This window comes from Diabrotica undecimpunctata, chromosome 1 (assembly GCF_040954645.1).
Source record: "Diabrotica undecimpunctata isolate CICGRU chromosome 1, icDiaUnde3, whole genome shotgun sequence".
Classification (NCBI taxonomy): Eukaryota; Metazoa; Arthropoda; class Insecta; order Coleoptera; family Chrysomelidae; genus Diabrotica; species Diabrotica undecimpunctata.
In genome coordinates, this window is record NC_092803.1 from 132,877,255 (window position 1) to 132,897,826 (window position 20,572).

Sequence of the window (20,572 nt, forward strand, 5' to 3'; positions counted from 1 at the left end):
AAGAGAAACGACAGGGTAAGTTCCAAAACAAAGGTCGAGGACATAGCAACAAAAATTGCCAAACCTAAATGGAGCTTCGCGAGCCACACTGCTAGACAAAAAGACCAACGTTGGAATACTACAATACAACATTGGAGACCTTACAAAAGTAAACGACCAAGAGGAACACTACCGATGAGATGGGTTGATGACATTAAAAGAATAGCCGGAACAAATTGGAAATATGTTGCTCAGGATAGAGACCGATGGAAGGAGTTGGGAGAGAATGTCCAAGCATGGACGACAGAAGGCTAAAAAGAAGAAGAAGATGTGAAACCATAGATACGTATTACAGATTATAGTATTAATGAATATTAATTACAAAGATTGTTTTAACTTAAAACCTTTATTATTTATATTATTATTACTTATTACTCACTTAAACGTCACAAAGTTAAATAGAAGAATATACTTACGAAATGATTGTAATAAAGTAAAAAAATAATACATACATGCAGGATAGTTTGGAAGACTTATATTCACGTAGGTTACATAGGTACATCGTAATGTTAAATTATATTATTCACTTTCATAATCAGATGCACTGTCGGCATCACTAGAATCATTTAAATCAATCCTTAATTCTTCTAATCCTAGTTATCTACAGTTACTCTAGCAAATTCATGTTCCACCAATACTTTTACGTCTTCTAACTTAAAATAAATATTTTCTTTAGCAACTTCCATTTTTTTACTGGCGCCCAAACCATTTCTATAGGGTTCAAGTCTGGATGATATGGCGAAAGTTTTAAAGAAACATGTCCACATTCTTGCAGCACTTCAAAGTCTTGTCAAATTTATATTGAATATGATCTTGTTTGTGTCGTTTGATAATTTCATACAATTGCGGTTTTAACATTGACGTTACAAATGGTAAATTTTTTTGTCAGCCAAGATATCATATTCATTTTTTTAGAATTACCGGTGGGTGCCTTATTAATTTGTACATTATGATATAACGCATTATCAGTAACAACAAGAGATCCAACAGGCAAATTGGGAAAACTGTTCTTTCATCCATTTTTCATAATTTTCATAATTCATATCGTCATGATAATCTCCCGTCTTAGCTCCTGACTTAAAAATCAAAAGGGCATTCTGTATGCAACTCATTTCCCCACCATTATGTACATCTCCCCACCATTATAAATGCTCCTAAACAAATTGTCAAGATTTTATTGTGGTACGTTGTTTCCTTTTTTCAAGGGTTGCTTTTACTATCTGTACGGTGTTTTGTGAGTTACTACTTTTTTAAGCATATCATATAAATGCTCTATAGAGTTAAGGTCGGGTAAGCAAGCAGGCCACTATAGAAGAGTGATATCTTCTGCTTTAAGGAAGTATGCAGTGACTCCGTTGGTATGTGGAGGTGCATTGTCATGAACATAACTCTTGCTCCTTTATGTCTGTGAACAGATCTAGCTGTTTCCGTTCTTGCTTGTCTTCCCCGCTCTCTGAGTACACGAATTCATCGGTTATATGATTTTACAACAATCCTGATTTCGTCTGAAAATAGCACATTTTGCCAATTTCCAATGTTCCAGTTTTGATATTGAAGAAACCAATTTATGCGATAAATCTTATGCTGCCTGGTTAACTCAAAAACCATTCTGTTCGTCTTCTTCTGATCATTTCAACTAAAACACTTACACTTGTACCTTCAAAAAGTTGCTTTTGGAGTTGCTGGTAAGAAAGCTCTTTTAGCTACTTGGTCAATAAAACGATCAAGGAAAGCCGTTGTTACATTTTGGCGACTTTATCTTTGTCTATTCTTAAGCATTCCTAACTCCTGGTACCTAGCGAAGCTTTTTAAGACATTAACCTGTGTTACGCCTACCACTGCAGCTATGTCCCTTTGAGATATTTCTTGCTCCACAAGACCAATAGTAATTCCCCTTTGCACATCCGTTAATTCCACATAACGCATATTTTCGTATGCAGACGACGCAATACTACTCTCTCAAAGTGAAGATGATTTACAACGTATGCTGCACCAATTTAATATAACCGTCAGAAAATTTAACAGGTTAATTTCCCCAACAAAGACAAAATGCATGGTTATAACAGCAAATATACTAAGATGTAAATTGGAGTTGGAAGGTCAGATAATAGAACAAGTGATGGAGTTTAAATATCTAGGCATCACATTATCTAGCTACGGAAAGCTCGAAACCGAAGTGGAAAATTAAGTGAATAGAGCAAACAGAACCGCAGGCTGCCTAAACGAAACAATATGGAGAAATAAAAATATCGGGAAAGAAACGAAAGGCAGAATTTACAAAACAGTCATCAGACTAATAATGACATACGCGGCAGAAACAAGTCGTGGCACAGAGAGAACAAAAAGTATGTTAGAAACAGCAGAGATGAAAACACTTAGAGAAATTGATGGTAAGACACTATGGGACAGAGCTAGAAGTACAGATATACGACATAGATGCAAGGTGGAGAACATCAAAAACTGGGTAAGAAATAGAAGAGTAGAATGGAACGATCATATAAGCCGAATGACAACAAATAGAGTAGTAAAGACGGCAAGAGACGGTTCCCCAATAGGAAGACGATCAGTAGGAAGACCACGCAAACGATGGAATGACAACTTACTGGAGGCACATTGAAAAACAGACAGAGTCATGTCTATATAAAAAGAAGAAGAAGAAGCATATTTTCGTTTTTGAAAGCAAAAGTTAGTTTATTTATTTTTGTTCAATTTACAACTAAAACAAAAAATAATTGTTTTATTGGTTTGTTTATTTTCAATAACAACTTTTATTCTTCGCAACAATAACATACTTTTTCAAAAGAAATAAATATTGGTTTGAAATACATTGTGATTCCATACAAGTTTGGTTGCGTGTATTATTAACGCAGAAATTCAAGTTATACCCAGTGAGAGAGATAAATGTGTTTCTGGAATATCCACTTTCAAAGAACTTTAGAGAAGAGAACAAACACTTTGAGGATACTTTTATGAAGGAAATGATTGATTATGACATAGCTGTACTGTAAAAATGAAATTAAAATGAACTGTAAAAAAATGAAAATGTATTGAAGTTTTGGAAAAAATAGAGATGATACTAATAGCAAAATGACATAAATCCTAGTAGAAAAATTTAACAGTGATTCTAAGAAACAAAAGCCATTCTTGATTAATATAAAAAATGTAGTTGCGTTAGAATTGTTAAACAGGAGAATACAGTGGCAAAGAAAAAACCCAAAAATTACCGGAAATTGAGATCAGTATACAAACAACTTTCTAAAAACTTCATATTAATCTTATTAATACAGAAAAACATAGAGAACCCTAGTAGCTATATAAACAATTCTTTTTTATTTTTTTTAGCCAGAAGGGGAACTGATGATACATCATACAGAATTAAAAAAATATTAATAGACTTATTTGACAAGAAGAAGGATTTAGGACTGGCAAGTAGGGTGGGCCGAAAAAAACTTTTTTTTTTTATTTTATGTTGCTGTACTGCGGAAAAGTTGCTACTAGGATAGAGTTTTAAATTACAAAAATAATTTTTCAAATTGGTTGACATCTTCCGTTCGCGCATTGCTCGTAAAGTTTAAAAAAATTGGTTGTTTTTGAAATTTTTTTAAAAACAAAAATATTTTATTCCATTTTGCTATACCACGTATATCTTTCCTTGACGGGTCAATATTAAAATAAAGCAAATAAGATATATTGACATATTCCTGTCGCGCATCGTCCATGAAATATTAACAAATATCGTTTTTTTTTGCTATTTTCTTTTTTGAAAATACAACGTATTTCAGAATAGAAAATGAATGCTTTAGTTCTACTTCTAATGGGATTTCGGGATTCTTAATAAATACAAATAAAAATAGCTTAAACATTGAAATACAGTACATTGTTTGTAAATTCCATGTAGAGTTGCATATATTTACAGTACAATTACAGAGTATTATGCAAAACAAATGTGTTTATGAGTAGACCTATTGTTAAATTTTACTTTTACTTTTAGTCTTTATTTTAAACAAACTGGTAGGTTTACTGATCGATGTTCACTTAAACTGTGACTTTTGTGTGTAATCTGGCATGGAAGAACGGGAAAGAAGTATTGTCCTGATGAATCCATCCCTGAAGTTGGCATCAACGACTTTTTTTGACGCCTCAGTCACAAGCTTCACACAACGTTCCACAGCTTTCCACACAAATTTCTATTTACTAACATTTCCAGATGTTATCATTGAAGAAATTTCTTTATCAGTTGATCATCGCAGTAGGGGTGGGGACGATAACTGACATGTGCCCCAGTCTATCATCTCTGTGTAGTGTGTGTAGTCAGTTGAACTGAAAATAAGTTTTGGAGTAACAAAGTTCCTAGGTAATCGTCTTGTTGTTGTGTTTCTCGCTTTTATTACCTTTCTCAGAACTAGTTCTCGGATATGCTTCCTATCATCTACAAGCCTGCTTAGAAGCAAATTTTCAGGATGAGCAAAAAATGAATTTCTGTCTATGACGGGATCAACAACTTGCAGGAGATTTTCAGGTAAAAATCTTGAAGATTGTATTGTCTGGAACACATGCTTCGGGCCATCTGTGAAATATTTACTTTTCTTTACACTGAACCAGACAGGCATGTAAGACTTCATAATGAACGAAACTAAAATTTTATGTTCATGACTAGTTTTTGCTGTACTCACGTAAAGTCGTACAATACGGTTTGCTGTGGTTAGCCATCTTAAGTGGGAAATAGGTCCAAGATCACGACGACATAGATTATCTGGACAAGTACCCGACTTCACTGCAGTACAAATGTCAAGCAAATATTGTTGATCCTTACTCAACAGCTTCCGGTCTACATCTGAAATTTCACATTCAATACTCTCAAAACTGACTAGTGGAAGATTTTTACACGCACTTAGCTGGACTCCTAGGGGACCACTAAAATACTTGGGACCAGACGTTTCATCATCAAGAACTTGAAGTAAGTGACGAAATGGCAGTTTATTAAAGTGCAAAAGACATATTCCCCATTGCGATGCTCTATTCAAATGTTCTTCAATTAGGCGAATAATACCCGTTTTCAACCCTCTGTTTATTACTGTGCCATCACAGCCAATATCATCCAATTCATCCAAGGAAATGTCAAGTGTAGACAAATGAGAAATAATACAGTTAGCCATTTGAGCTGAACCTGAATAGGGTGAGACATGTCCAATATATATTGAACCCGCTTCTTGAATTAGTGAATAATGCTCTTCTTTCTTGATTCTTTAATATTGTTTAGACTGTACCAGATCAACAATAAGTGTTTTATCTTTCCTGTCATCAAAATAAGGGGTGAAGCCGTTGTCTATTACGATACGGATTCTGTAGTGTACATTGATGATGGCTGTAGCACTGTCGAAATGGGTGCATTACTGGGTGACTGGTCAGACGAATTACCGGTTGATGACTATATCATCAAATTTTTGTCATCGGGGCCTGAATGTTACACTTAAAGCTGGGACGTGAAGTGACTAAAATGAAAGGGTTTATAAACTATGAGAATTCTTTATCTCTAAATCGCGACGTTTTGGTTGATATAATTACGGAAAAACTAGAAAATACTGTTTTATATTGATCAAATATGTAGAGACGTACATACTAAAAATATTGTAACTAATGAGAGAGTTTCGAAAAAATTCCGCATGGACTATAACAAACGTAGACAATTACCTGAAACTAACAGAATAATAGACACGGTACCATGGGATTTCTAATGACATTCTGCTTTTGTCATCAAGTCTTATGTATGTATACACATCGTACTTAGTTAACTCTTTTTTGTTATTGTAGATAATGGGCACCCACCAAGGCCAAGTTTTTGTAACAGAGCCTCACAGAGCGTGTGATGAATGCTGGGACGACGAGTGGTACGAATCGCCACTCATATACATAAAACAAAGATATATGTATCTTCATAAATGTAATTTGTGGACGGCGACCAGTCTTCGCCCCCAGCACGACGCTAAGGATTGTATTCAGGAATACACGGTAAACGAAAAACCCTCATTATCCCAGTATTCACCAGACAAAGATCATATTTACGACGAATGCTGGGATAATGAGGTTTATGAGTCACCATTGCCGCATTTGTTAGAAAATGCCGAACGCAAAAAAAATTATCAGGGCGCCTCTATCGAAAATGTCTAAAACTAAGAAAAAAGCATTTAGACAAGCGGAGTGCTTAAGACCCAAAATGCTTTTTTCTCAGTCTTAGATATTTTTTCACCTTAGCTGATTTAAATTTTATTAACTGTATTCACTTTTAAGTTGATTTAGATTAGGATTCTTTTTGTAATGTATATATTTGTTTATGTAGTCTAAGGTTGTAATTTTTTTGATTTTAATATTGTTATTGACCCGTAGTAGTCTTTTGATTCTAGTATAGGTGCCTTTTTTTTGTTGTAGCGTAGTTGCCATCAATACGTCATTAAGTCTTTTTTTGACACGACTTCTATCTCAATACGATATTCACGACATTCTATTGTTAAATTTTACTCTTAACAATAGTACTTATTTTAAAACTAGCACTCTCACACTTATTTTAGAACACAGAGCTATGTCTGATGAATATTGTATTGACGACTGCGAGTTGTTGTTGGATGATCTAAAAGTATTAAAATTGGCTCAAGAACTAGAACATAACATATTATAGGAGGTGCTACCCTGTTTTGAATCATGTAATATTGTATTTTGTTGTACCTGTTTTGAATCATGTAGTATTGTATTTTGTTGTACCAGTAATAACTATCTTCAGGGTACGACTATACCTGTTTTCTGTTTTTGTATTAGTTGTAATCAAATAAAAATATTTGAACATTAAGCACGTTGTTTAAATACATACCTACAGAGCCATCAGGTTTTCCTCTTACGCTTAGTATTTTACGTGAAGACATGACGTTTTTACTTGGAGGCTTCACGTTTTAACGTATTATAGGATATAGGCTAAAAAAGGCTACGAGCGACTATTTAAGTAGGTGTTTTATTTTTCAGACAGTCACACTTGTGATATCCGTTACCATAAACGGTCCTTCGTTGTTACATACACTACATACACGTCATGTTAAAAAGTGTAATACATTCCTAATCACATACCAACTTATCCAAAATGTTAAAGAAGTTTCGGGCTCACAGATGTACACACTTCTTTGCAAACCACATTGAACGATGCTTTACAAGCGGCCAAAATGCGAGCTAATTATAAATCGAGGTGACAAAATACGTATAGTTGCCTTTAATGAAAAATTCAACAACCCCGTATCTACAACTATATCGAGTACCTCTGATATGAATGCTTTACTATACACAATAGAAGATATCATTACTTCTGAATAAACAGTCGATCTGCACGAAACAACTTTTGATATACAAATTATGAAAAAAAGCTTAAAACTATTTTTACAACCTGTATGTACAATATGACTTACACATATTTATGTAACTGTAATAAAAAATAAAACTTATTCAATACCTATGTTTGTTTTATTGTTTTACAGCTTAGTTGCTTTTCTTTTCATACATGTTTTTCGTTCCCCCGCTTTTCCATACCGTTATTTTTCTACATTTTCTGGCCATTTCTTGTCTCAATGTTTTTTTTTGACCCATGACATCAGCCAACACAACACCAATGATATCACCCCTGACAAGTTTTCTAATCATTTTCTGTTTCAATGTTTTTTGACCCATGACATCGCCCAATACATGAAACTACAAGAAGAATATACCAAGGCTGGCCTAGATATTAACCTCGCGAAAACAATGTACCTATCTACAAGTAAAGAAGACATAGAAGATCTACAGATTGATGACAACGTAACAATCAAAGGAAAGGATAAATTCAAATACTATTTACACAAAGATTAGGACAAACAAGAACAGCAATCCGACAACTTAACTCAGTATGGTGGGATAGACACCTAAAAATGAAGACAAAAGCACAGATTTATAAAACATTAGTGCGAAGTATTATGACATATAAGGCTGAAAATTGGATCATAAACAAGAAAAACAACAGTAAGATAGTAACAACGGAGATGGAATGCCTGCGAAGATGCTGCAGAGTAACAAGAATGGATAGGAGAAGTAATGACGAAATAAAGCAAAGAACATCAATAGAAACAGACATACTAACATACATAGAGCAAAAAAGACTAAAGTGGTATGGACATGTAAGAAGAACTAGTGACAGCAGATGGATAAAGAGAATAGCCGACTGGAGCCCCATAGGAAGGAAGAAAAGAGGACGACCCCGAAAATCCTGGAGGAACGAAGTAGACGACGCCATGAGTAAGAGAGGCCTAAACGATGGAGAATGGGACAACAGAGAGAGATGAAAACGGTTGAGCTAGGGAAAGCAGTGAATACTGTAGAATCCCTGAATATATATACATCAGCCAACAAGCTCCATTGACGTTACCCCAACCATTTCCAGTCTCCAACCCTGCTGACAACCCCGCTGACGTCAAAACCGCAAAAGTGGAGTGGTTCCAAGTACCCTATATCTACTGCTTATATTATACACTTATTTCTATCTAGTTAGGATTTACGTCTGTTCTAGATTTTAATAAGAGCTGCATGATAGTGACGGGATCTATAAAACCAGGATCACTTACAAATCTGTTCAAAGCAGCAGGTTTTGCAAATTACTTAACCGGCATTTACGCTATAGAACATATCAAGAAGACCAAACATATCACAGATTAGTGATACTGTTTACAAAGTAATAGCACTAAAGAACTTATTGAAAGGAAATTGTAACAATGTGTATTGAGCCACTCAAAACTTCTCTCTTCTCCAGATTCGATGAATTGACCAAGCAATAATCTTACACAACTGGAAAATCATAAATAGTGTTAGAACTAGGGTTGCTCTAGTAAAAACAAATATGGTTAAATGTAAATCAGCTATCAGATGTAATTTGCAACTGTAAAAAAAAGATAAATAATGGAGTAAATAGAAAAAAAATTGAAGGTTCAGTAAGCTAGACTACATACAGAAAATGTCAATACAGTAGAGAGTACTTAAGAAACTCATACCAAATAGTATGTACTACTAATGTAAAATTATTAAAACATATTGAACAAAAATAGTATAACCATAAACCTATTGAAGCTGGAAAACTAATATTTGTGTTTAATTCTGGTGTGGACCAATGAAAATCATTTTAATCTTGCTGTTAGTTGTTAACTGGTTTATGTACAACAGTAAACTTAACTTATTTATAAAAATAAGGTAAAAATATTAGTAATTATATGTTAAGATTTTTATTTAAGTTTAAAAATATACCTGTCGTAGGTTTTATTGTAGTTGCAACTAATATTGTCGGAATTAAAGTCGTAATATTCTTAGTTGCAGCAGGTAACACTGTTGTACTAGAAACACTAGAAGTAGTATTTGGTTGCGAATTAGAACCCGCTAAATTATTTTTATTAGTTGTAACAACTTCTTCCGTAGTTGTATCTGTATAAACACCACTAAAATCTGTTTCTTGAGGATTACTTTCTGTTGTTGTAGGTAAAGTAGTTGGTTTAACAGGTATTGCTTCTGTAGCTGGATGGACTTCAGTAGTTTCTACAGGTTTTGTTGTAGTAGTAGGCTTTTCTGTAATCAAGGCAGTTGTTGATTAAACAATTGTTTGTGCTTGAGTAATTAGTACATTATTTTCTGTAGTAGTTTCCAAAGGTTTAAAGTTCTGAATGAGTATATCCTACTGTATATTGCACATATAAAAATAGTTTTTTTCTGCAACCGTCCCGAAAATAAAACTTTTTGTATGATTTATTACATCGAAAGTACCGTTTTACACAACTTGTACCGAAAGTAGCTACTTTACAACAATTTACGTGACAATTTACAATGAATAATAAGTTTTCTTTTTTGATATTTTATAAATGAAATAATTATATCAATATCTGACCACATTGCCAATGAATATGACTGCCACGACCAATCCAACGTTCAGAAAAGTTATATTTAAGTATATTCTCACTGCCTTCTCTCTAGAATGTGGTGGTAAACCATCTTACATCAACCACATATTTTGGGTTTTCAGCATTTTACAATAGGGAAAAAGTAATACAACGCCAGCAGGTATAGAAACTTAAGAAGCGATAGAAAAGGGAAATTGTAAACACGATCACGGCCAACGTCTGTGTTAATAACAAGTATACCTTTTCTTTGTAAAAAAAAATGTTTCTACAATATTTTTTAAAACAAATAGAGCTAACTTAAAGAGCAAAAAAGTTAAGCGCAAATCTATTCCACACATGTGGCGTAAGTGGCGCCCTCTATCAGTTACATTAAAGTTTGTATAAAATTATAATTTATCCTACTTAAAAGTATCCAATTATAAATTTTTGTCCAAAAATATTTACAAACGTAAAAGTTATAGCGAAAAATAAAATTTTAAATTTCCACTTTAACACCCTGTATCTTTCTTAATATCAACATTTTATAAAAACAAGTTGATTTAAATCGTAATATTCTAAAGTGCAGAATCTACGGTTTCTGTTTGTACAATTACTTAAGGACCACATTGGGTATTGCACATTGAAAAATATTTTTATTAAACCATATGACGAAAAAACTAAACAAGCAAAATTTTTCGACCAAATAAGTATAATTTTATTAAAATTATTATAAATACCAACTAACAGATAAATAAGTAGTAATTTGAAGTAGGAATTTAAAGTTTTTTCATGATAAAAAAGATTCTAACAGCGCAACCCGTGGGAATGAGAAGACGGGGTAGACCAAAGCTGAGGTGGATGGATGGGACAGAACAGAATGGCGTAGAAAGCTTGAGAAGTTCGAGGCCCTCTAAGGGCTGTAGCACCAAGATGATGATGATGATTTAAAATTTTAAGTTTATAAAGTTTTATAAAAGATTAAGATGTTTTTTGTTAATTTTAATTGTTGTGTTCAATGCGGCAGATATAATCATTCGTTTTAAGTAAAGTATAAATTTTTAGTTTTGTATTACAAATTATTTATCAATACAAATACTAAATTTGTACATAAGCCAGTGAATCGTAAATAAGCAAAAAAAAACTCACGAGATAAACAGTACCATTTGAATTTAAACTAAGCAAAAATAATTGGTGGCATCCCCTGGAGCCGTCTACTAGTACATGGGAAGTTTTTTCAACTTATGTTGAAATATCATACATATGTATGTACAATACATATTTACGTACATACATATTTATTTATTTGTACATACATATTTATGTACAAAAGCATCAAACTACAATAGTTATTTTTAGCATCAAAAGATTGAAGGTGCTACCAAACTAAAAAAGAGCTTAAAAATTAAAAACCGGTTATAACCGGGACAAAAAAACAACCAATAAAACCAGTTATTGCGAAGTAAAAAAACCGGTTTTCGGTTAAAACCGGTAGGTTTTTCCCATCTCTAGATTGAATGTCACACAGATATGAAACTACCTACGAAAGTCCAATACAAAAACTAATACACAATAATGCTAAAAACTTAAACTATATTGTGGCAATAATAATCTTTAACAATACAGAAATATTAACTATCGAAATCGAAAAATCTACCAGTATCTCTTTATATACAGGTCCTAATATTTTATATCCTTATCTCTGCATAGCTTTTGATCTTAACCAACAAGTTTTTCTCGAAAGATTTTAACAAACACGATATAATATAAGAGTACATAAAATGTGACACAATTGGAATCAGTGTAGAAGTTCGGGTGAAAATAAGTGGTATCACAATAATTTATAACTCAAAATTTCCTCCGTTATGCGAACATTTGTTATACAAACGTCGATTTTGAGGTTTGATATGTATAACAGTGTTATACAGTGTGTAAAAGCCAAATGGAATAAATTCATTATTTAGGTTACTGTACATATTTATAAAAAATCCCGAAACACGTCAAATTTAAATTATAGCTTGACATTCTTTAACGTGAAAATGCAACCCCTACTTTCAACCCCCTTAGAATGACAGGTACAACCCCCAATTTTTAAAATAGGAAGTACAGGCTTGTGATATATCGTTTGAAAGGTCTTTTCATTCTCCATTCAAAAATGTTGTCGCTTTCAAGATTATTAAGATTAATTAAGATAAAATAAATTAAAATCATGTGGTTACCGACATTCGCTAAAATATACTCAAAACTTATTTCCCGTTTAGGTCTTGATAATGAGAAAGTGAACAAAAACCATAGCAAGGTGGTTTTTAGATGGTAACCATTAAAAAACTTTAAAGAATTTCCGTGGCAACGTTATTTTAACACGCATTAGTAAATTGTTTTATTTAAGTTGTCAGTATTTTAATTTAAGTAAAAAGTATTTCAATTTCAATTCTGAAAAATGGTTAGATTAACGGAAATGCATAAAATAACAGTTTTACAAATGATTGGTTACGGAGATAACACCCGAACACAACAGGAAGTAACTGGCCTATTTCATGAGAAATTTTCTAATTTACCGCCTATATCCCAAGGAACAATAAGTAAAATAGGGAAGCAGTTTCGCGAGTTTGATCATGTAAGGCAGATAAAAAAGCAGCTGCCAATGCACTGAGTGATGAACTCAAATTAGATGTGTTGCTTGAGTTTCAGTTTGAATTTTGGAAAATCCACATACATTGAGTAGACAGGCATTCACTACATTCAATGCTAGCCATACATCGATAGTAAACATATTAAAAAAAAATAAATTGCAAACCTATAAGATGATACCTACTCAGGAGCTCATGGAAGACGATTTTGATAGGAGAACTTTTTTTTGTGAGCAAATGATGGACATGTTGGATAACAATATTATCCAATTAGAAGACGTTATGTTTTCTGATGAGTGTACTTTTTCACTTAACGGTCATGCTAATCGGCAAAATTGCCGCTACTGGGCCACGGAAAATCCTCACTGGATGAGAGAAGAACACACTCAATACCCTCAAAAGGTAAATGTTTGGGCAGGGATTGTAGGAAACAATATCATTGGTCCCTTTTTCATTGAGGGCAACTTGAATGGCAACAATTATTTGGCACTACTTCAAAATGATGTCATTCCAACGTTGGCAAATTTATATCCTGATCCAGGAAACCCTCAAGTTCCAGCGAATACGATATGGTTTCAGCAGGATGGAGCACCACCACATTACCAACTTAATGTCCGGTAGTACCTCGATACAATATTTCCCAATCGGTGGATAGGGAGGCGAGGATCGATTGAATGGCCAGCGCGATCACCTGATCTTACATTATTGGATTTCTTTTAATGGGGATATGTGAAGAGCCATGTGTACAAAACTAAACCTTCTGATTTAAATAACTTAAAAAAACGCATAACGCTTGCGATTAGGTCGATCAAGCCTGCCAAGGTCATGTTAAATAATGTAAGAAGACAGTTTTATTTAAAGAGACTAGGATGTTGCCAAGACGTTCACGGTGAACATTTTGAACATCTACTTCATTAACATTTATAGTTTTTTTCGTGTTCTACATTTTATTACGTTTTGCATTACATTTTAGTTTTTGATTGTATTGTAGCGAATTTCGGTAACCACATGATTTTAATTCATTTTATCTTAATTAATCTTAATAAACTTGAAAGCGACAACATTTTTGAATGGAGAATGAAAAAACCTTTCAAACGATATATCACAAGCCTATACTTCCTATTTTAAAAATTGTGGGTTGTACCTGTCATTCTAAGGGGGTTGAAGGTAGGGGTTGCATTTTCACGTTAAAGAATGTCAAGTTATAATTTAAATTTGACGTGTTTCGGGATTTTTTATAAATATGTACAGTAACCTAAATAATGAATTTATTCTATTTGTCTTTTACACACTGTATGGTTTTATATTACTAACGCAGAAATACAAGTTATATCCAGCGAAACAGATAAATTGTTTTTGGAATGTCTATGAAATTCAAAGAATTTTAGATAAGAAAACTTTATATTAAAATTGTTTTTATGGGGGTATAGCTGTGCTCTAAAAATCAAGTCATCAAAAATAGGAAATTAATTAAAGTCTTGGTAAAAATAAATGATACATAATAGCAAAATAACATTAACTCTAGTAGAAAAACTTAGCGGTGATTCCAAGAAACAAAAGCCATTATTAATTAGTACAACTAATGTAGTTGACTTACAATTGTTGTTAAACGGCAGAACAAAGTACCAAAGAAAAGAACCAAAAATTAACGGAAATTTAGATCAATAGACAAACAGATTTTTACTATTAAAGATCTTTATAAAGGTAAAAACTTCATCAATCTTGTTGATATAGAAAAAAAAAACATACAGAATCCTAGTAGCTATATATACAATTCTTTCTCACTTTTTTAAACTAGAGGAGGAATTAAGCATATTCAGAATGGAGCAAAACATTATTAAAATTCACAAGAAAGAGACTTTAGGACTCGAAAGTTCTGCACCGATAAAGTTCTGGCAATAGAAGGACATATTGACTGTGTAGAAATAAAACGTACAGAAAAAAAAGCTTATAATGTACCAGAGACTGCACATATATTATACACGGATTAGTATCTATTTAGGATTTATGTAGTTACAAAGTAAAAACACTAACGAACCTAATAAAATTAAAGGAAAAGCTTGAATGAAACAATGTGAGTTGTGCCACCTAAAACTGCAATTTTTCTGAGATTCAATAAAACGACCACATACTAAACTTTTACAGCTGAAAAACCCTAAATAGAATAAGAACTGGGGTCGCTCTAGCAAATATAAATATGGTTAAATAAAAATTAGCTATATGATGTAAACCTAAGTTAGTTTGTATTTGGACAGACAAAGGATATCTTTAGGTCAAAGATTACAGTATGTCTGAAAAGAAATGTATTTAATCTATGCAGCTTGCCAGCAAAGACCTATGGTGCAAAAACCCTAACACTTACAATAATAACATTAAGTAAACTATAATTTTAGGAAAGAGCAATGGAGAGAATAATGTTGTGATAAAATACCTAATGCTGCTATACGCAAAAGCTCACGAGTATCAAACAATATTAAAAGAATAACAGCACTTAAATGGAACTAACCAGGTCATGTAGCAAGAGCATTTGTAACAACTGCAACTATAAAGAAAGACAAAATATGGAAAATTTTATGAGATGCAAATATTGTACCGATCACAATGATTACTGCTCGACAATGAAACGACGTAATGAGCACTGGGCAGAAATTCTATAAATAATCTGTCTGTATACGATAACGGATAATTAGTAACTTAAATAAGATACCAAAAATAAATTAAGAGGTATTAATAGTAAAGAATAAAAATGAAGATTCAAATAGCTAGGCTAAATACAGAAAATGTCACTACAATAGAGAAATACTTACGGTTGGATAAATAAGTCCTTTTAACAAACCTAAGTACAAAGTTAATACAACATAGTATATAGTACTAATGCTAAAAGACGTAAAATTATTAAAACATATTGAACAGAAATATTTCAAATTCATAAACATGTTGAAACCGAAAATTTAGTCGGAATTAAAGTTGCAGTAAGCTCAATTGCAGCAGGTGACACTGTTGTACTAGAAACAGGTTTAGTCAATGTAGTTGAAGCTTGGGCTTGCGAAGCCAAAGAAGGATTTAGTTGAGAATTAAAAGCCGCTAAATTAATTTAATTAGTTGTTATAACTTCTGCCGTAGTTGTGTCTGAATAACTACTACTAAAATATGTTTTTTGTGGATTACTTTCTTCTTGTTGTAGGTATAGTAGTTGTTTTAACAGTTGTTGATTTTACAGTTGTGTACAATTGAGTAGTTACTACAGGTTTTTCTGTAGTAGCTTCCGAAGATTTAACAGTAGTAATATCTGGCTTTTGTTTCGTTGAGTCCTTTCAAAAGTTGTCTGTGCCTGAGTAATCTCTACAGATTTTCCCGAGTAGACAGAGACAGTCTTTGTTTGAAAAGTAATTTATAATAGGTTTTTCTGCAGTTTTACCAATAGCTTTTATAGTGATAGTTTTAACAGTTTTCTCGGTAGCTGTAATTGTGTTTTCTGTATTTGTTGAAGTATTGTAATCTACTACCGTTGTTTCTTTATCCTTAGTAGACACATTTCCTGTTGTAAAAATAGTATATATTACAGCTTCAACTGTAGTTTGTTGTAAAGTGATGATAAATTCGGTTACCTTTGATTGTTTGGTTTCTACAGTACTAGTCCTAGTACTAGTAGCAACCACTTCATTATTAGTTTTTGAAGCAAGCGTAGTCATACCTGATACAGATCCTGACGTTTTTACTGATTCCTGATGGTTAGCATCCGTGGTATCCGTATCAATCTTAACTGTTTCAGTTGTTGTAGTGACGTTTGGACTTGTTTTGTCTTTTATAGGTCCATTTTGGTATGCTAAATATTCGCTAAAACACAAAAGATTTAAGAGTTTATAGTTGTTTTGTCAAAAGTATGTCTGAACTTTATTTAGTATTGTAAGAATAATACATAACTGTCAAGTGGCCAATCTTTAGCTGTACCGATTTATGTTATATAATTTAAATTTTAATTGATTAATATGTCCAAATAGTTAAATAGTTTCCATAAAATTTGTCAGAATTTATATAAAATGATATACAAAAATACTCAACAACTATTTGGAGAATAAAAAGATAAGAAGGAGTAATAAAATACTTATTATCCTTATTTGATGTTAAAATTACAGAATTGAAAATGAAAATAGTAAAATATAATAAAATACTATAAAATGGATAAATAGCTTTAGAACCATATTGAAATTATTCTTTAAAAAGAGATCCTTGCGGATGTGGATTTCAAGGTCATTTTCTATTCTTCACGCAATTCTTTTAAACTTCGTTCCAACTAAACGTCCAACTAAGGTGTGATCTATAAAAAGTACTTAAAATATTTGAAGCCTTTTTAAATCAAAATATTGGAAAATTTTGTGAATTAGTATATAACTACATTAATTACTATTTACGTTCGAGATTATTTTTACGAAAGTTCCGTAAGATTTAGTCCACTTAGGAAAAGTCTTTTACTGATAGAAAAGATTTTACTGGATCAATTGCCGACAAGATGTAGAAGATTGTTGTAAGAAATGTGATTTATAGATTTATAAGTCGTGGTAAAATGGCACAATATCTTTCCACAGAGCCTTTTAAACGACTTGCAGTGGGTATTCTCAGTCCGATGATAGAGAGAGGGAACAATTAATTAATTTTCGCCATGGATTATTTTTTAAAATGGTCTGAAATTTTACCCCTTCCTAACCAAGAAGCAACTACAGTAGCAGAAGTATTCATAACAGACGCCGTATCAGGACATGGAGTTCAGTTGGAGTTATATTCTGATCAAGGACGAAATTTTGAATCAGAATTATGGCAAAAATTAATGAAAATCTTGGGTATTAAGAAAACTCCTACTACAATCAGACAAAATGGTCGAAAGACATAATAGAAACTGTCAATACCTTTAATGTTCGTCGCTGATAATCAAAAAGATTAGGATAGTTTAATTTCTCTATTCCTGTTAGCCTATAGAAGTTCCAAATATGAAGCAACTGATTATTCTCCACCGATAATGATAAATGGAAGAGAAATAAAGCTTCCTCAAGATCTTATTTTCGGTAGATTGCCTCCCTGCGAAGAAGAATATTCATCCCTGACGTACATTGAAAATTTAAAAGAAAAATTGGAAAAAGTTTACGAATTTGCTTGTAAAAGTTTGAAGCTTCACAGTATGGTTGTATAATCCCACGCGTAATAATGGCCTTTGTCCGAAACTTCAACGAAACTTGGAAGGTCCGTACACCGTTCTGCAGAAAACAAACCTTCTAATTTACACAAACAGATGTTTGTGCCAGTGCACATTGTGCATTCTGGAAAAGCACAGAGTGGAGAGAAAAAGCTTTTAATAATATAAATATGCCAGCTAGTTAAAAAAATACCTGTCCGACCGGGAAATGAAAAAAGCTATGAATAAGTGTTTGACGTAAGTAAACATGAAGATGATAACACATATAGAAAGAAACCATATGTAAAGGGCAACATGATGACAAACACTGAGAAGGCCATTTCAAAAATGGCGACATAGAATGTAAGAGGCATAAACGGGAAATAAAAAGAAATGTACATAACTGGGAAAAGAAATAAAAGATAAGATTGAAGTAGTAGCTATAACAGAAACAAAAAGAAAAGGAGCAGGAACCACGATATTGGAAAATGGTAAATTAATAATATATAGTGGAGTAGAAGAGGTATGGCCAAGAAAAATATCATTAATATATAATTAGATATATTTCAATGAGAGTATACTTAGATCAGATATATAGATGAGTACAAAGGAAACAACTACAAACAAACCTAATCATATGCTATGGACCTGATAAAGATGAAACAGAAATCGTAAATAATGAGTTCTGGGATAAACCGCAAGAAGTAATCATTGATTGTACAGGGAAAATCAAATAGTAATCACTGGAGGTATGAATGCTAGAGTTGAAAAAAAAATAGAAAAATGAAACAATATTATAGGACCATACAGAGAGGATAAAATCAACAGTAATTAAGAACTATTACTTGAATTCTGTTTAGATACAAACTTGATGATCATGAATACACGTTTTCAACATTTGAAGATACATAAAAACATAAGAGAAATGATATCAAGAAACGAACCATTAATTACTGACTATTACACTGTAGTGCATAACCCAGAGAGGAGCTGGATAATAGACGTAAAGATGAGAAAATGGTATGCAATAAGCAGTAATTAATAAATATTGAAAATACATTTAACAGCAAAGGAATAAAAATTAAAAGCACAGAAGACAAAGATAACAAATACAAGGAAATCGATTAAATACATACACTAAGGGAAGAAACAATGAAAATCAGATATAAGAAGGAGTTAGAGAAGGAAATGGACAAAGAAGGAGAAATAACAGAAACAGTAGAAAAAAAAGTAAAAAAATAAGAAAAGCTATAATAAATTCATTAAAACTATTACCATAAAATGGGGTAACTTGAAATATCTTCAAAATTTAAACAGTTGTATTATCTGGACTGTTAAAAAAATTTTTTATTCTTTTGATTGCAGATTTTCGGTGTGTGTCTAAAGATTAAAATCATATATAAAATATTTGCAACCGTAGATCAAAATGATTCGTGTACAATGTTGCCATATATTGATAGATACCGATCTTCAGAATGTTTCAAGTTGCACGGCTATTTTAAGTTACCCGATTTTACAGTACGTGGCACGACAAGAAATAATAAGAAAGAGAAATAAACACCATGGTGAAATAAGGAGGAAAATTCGAAATAAAAGAAAAGAATAAATTGTGAAAAAATATATACAACACAAAACGAACCAAAAAATAAAAGATACAAAACACGGAGAACAAGATTTAAAGACATATTTAAAAATGAGACAAAGAAAAGCTGAGACAAGTTCTAAGAAGAAATCGAAAAAAACAGTAACGAAAATGTAAAATTGTTTTATAGAACACTGAAAAAACTACGAAACTACTAAGCAGTAAAGAGATAAAGCTAAAACAAATATAGAATTATTTAAAAAATAAATCATTATTACCCAATGATAACGATATAATAAAAATATGAAGAGAAATTTCGAACAACTATTGAACGGGAAGCAGGTAAGAGCAAAGGAATATAAAAACAACGTAATCAGCAGATTAGAGGACACCATTGAGGAATCAGAAGCTGTACAGGAAGAAGAACTAGAAAAAACAATAGGACATATAAAGACTGCGAATGCTCCTGTAAGGGAGGAATCTAATACAAAAGAAAAGAACATTACCCAGAGAATGGTCAAATGCAAAAATTGTACCAGTGCACAAGAACCGAAACAGAAGAATGTAAGAACTATAGAGTCATATCTCTATTATGTGTAGAAGCAAAACTATACGAAATAGTAATCGAAAGAAAAATCAGGACAGAAATAGAATATAAACTATGGGTGAGTTCGATGTCGCCTTGATACAAGAGCCCTAGGAATATCAGGGCTAAATTAAAAGTCCATTGGATGTTGGCGGAGAGATTATGTATAGCAGATCTGCCAAAGTATGAAGCAATTCTTATATAATAGTTAATGAAAGATGTACAGTAAGCCAATTGGGTGCAGTAAGATCGATAAATAATAGACATTTTCTAGGCGAAAAAAAAATCTATACATGGTTATTTGTATATTTTTCTTCTATTTAACCGTTGTTATGTTTTGCATTCCTGAATATCTTAAATATGAAATCGTTTTTATGTAGTTTTTATATTATTTTAATACGTTAATACCCTATTATGTTTCATATTTTATTAAAAGTAAAAGTTATGAATAAAATGGACATTATTTTAATTTTCAAAGAAACAGTAGCGTTTTAGTTTAGAATTGATCTAGATATGCCACTTTCACTTTATGAATCCGTCATATATGAATATACTCTAAAAATTGGCAATATAATAAAATTTTGATGTTTACTTACCCCGTGGCATTTGTTGGAGCTGCTGTACTGGATATCTGTAACAGTAAAA

The 20,572-nt window shown here is 32.3% G+C and overlaps 1 protein-coding gene across 5 annotated transcripts in view; it reads right to left on the minus strand.

The window, feature by feature from the left end:
* LOC140431974 (uncharacterized) overlaps positions 1 to 20,572 on the minus strand; it is a 151,978-nt gene that overhangs the window by 112,107 nt on the left and 19,299 nt on the right. For 4 of the 5 annotated variants that reach the window (XM_072519844.1, XM_072519850.1, XM_072519859.1 and 1 more), the window contains exons 2-4: positions 20,524 to 20,558; positions 16,287 to 16,429; positions 9,343 to 9,657 (exon numbers count right to left, since the gene is read on the minus strand). In XM_072519844.1, coding sequence (XP_072375945.1) covers positions 9,343 to 9,657; positions 16,287 to 16,429; positions 20,524 to 20,558 — 493 coding nt within the window. The remainder of the gene's footprint in view (positions 1 to 9,342; positions 9,658 to 16,286; positions 16,430 to 20,523; positions 20,559 to 20,572) is intronic. The other variant, XM_072519854.1, reaches the window with a different exon arrangement.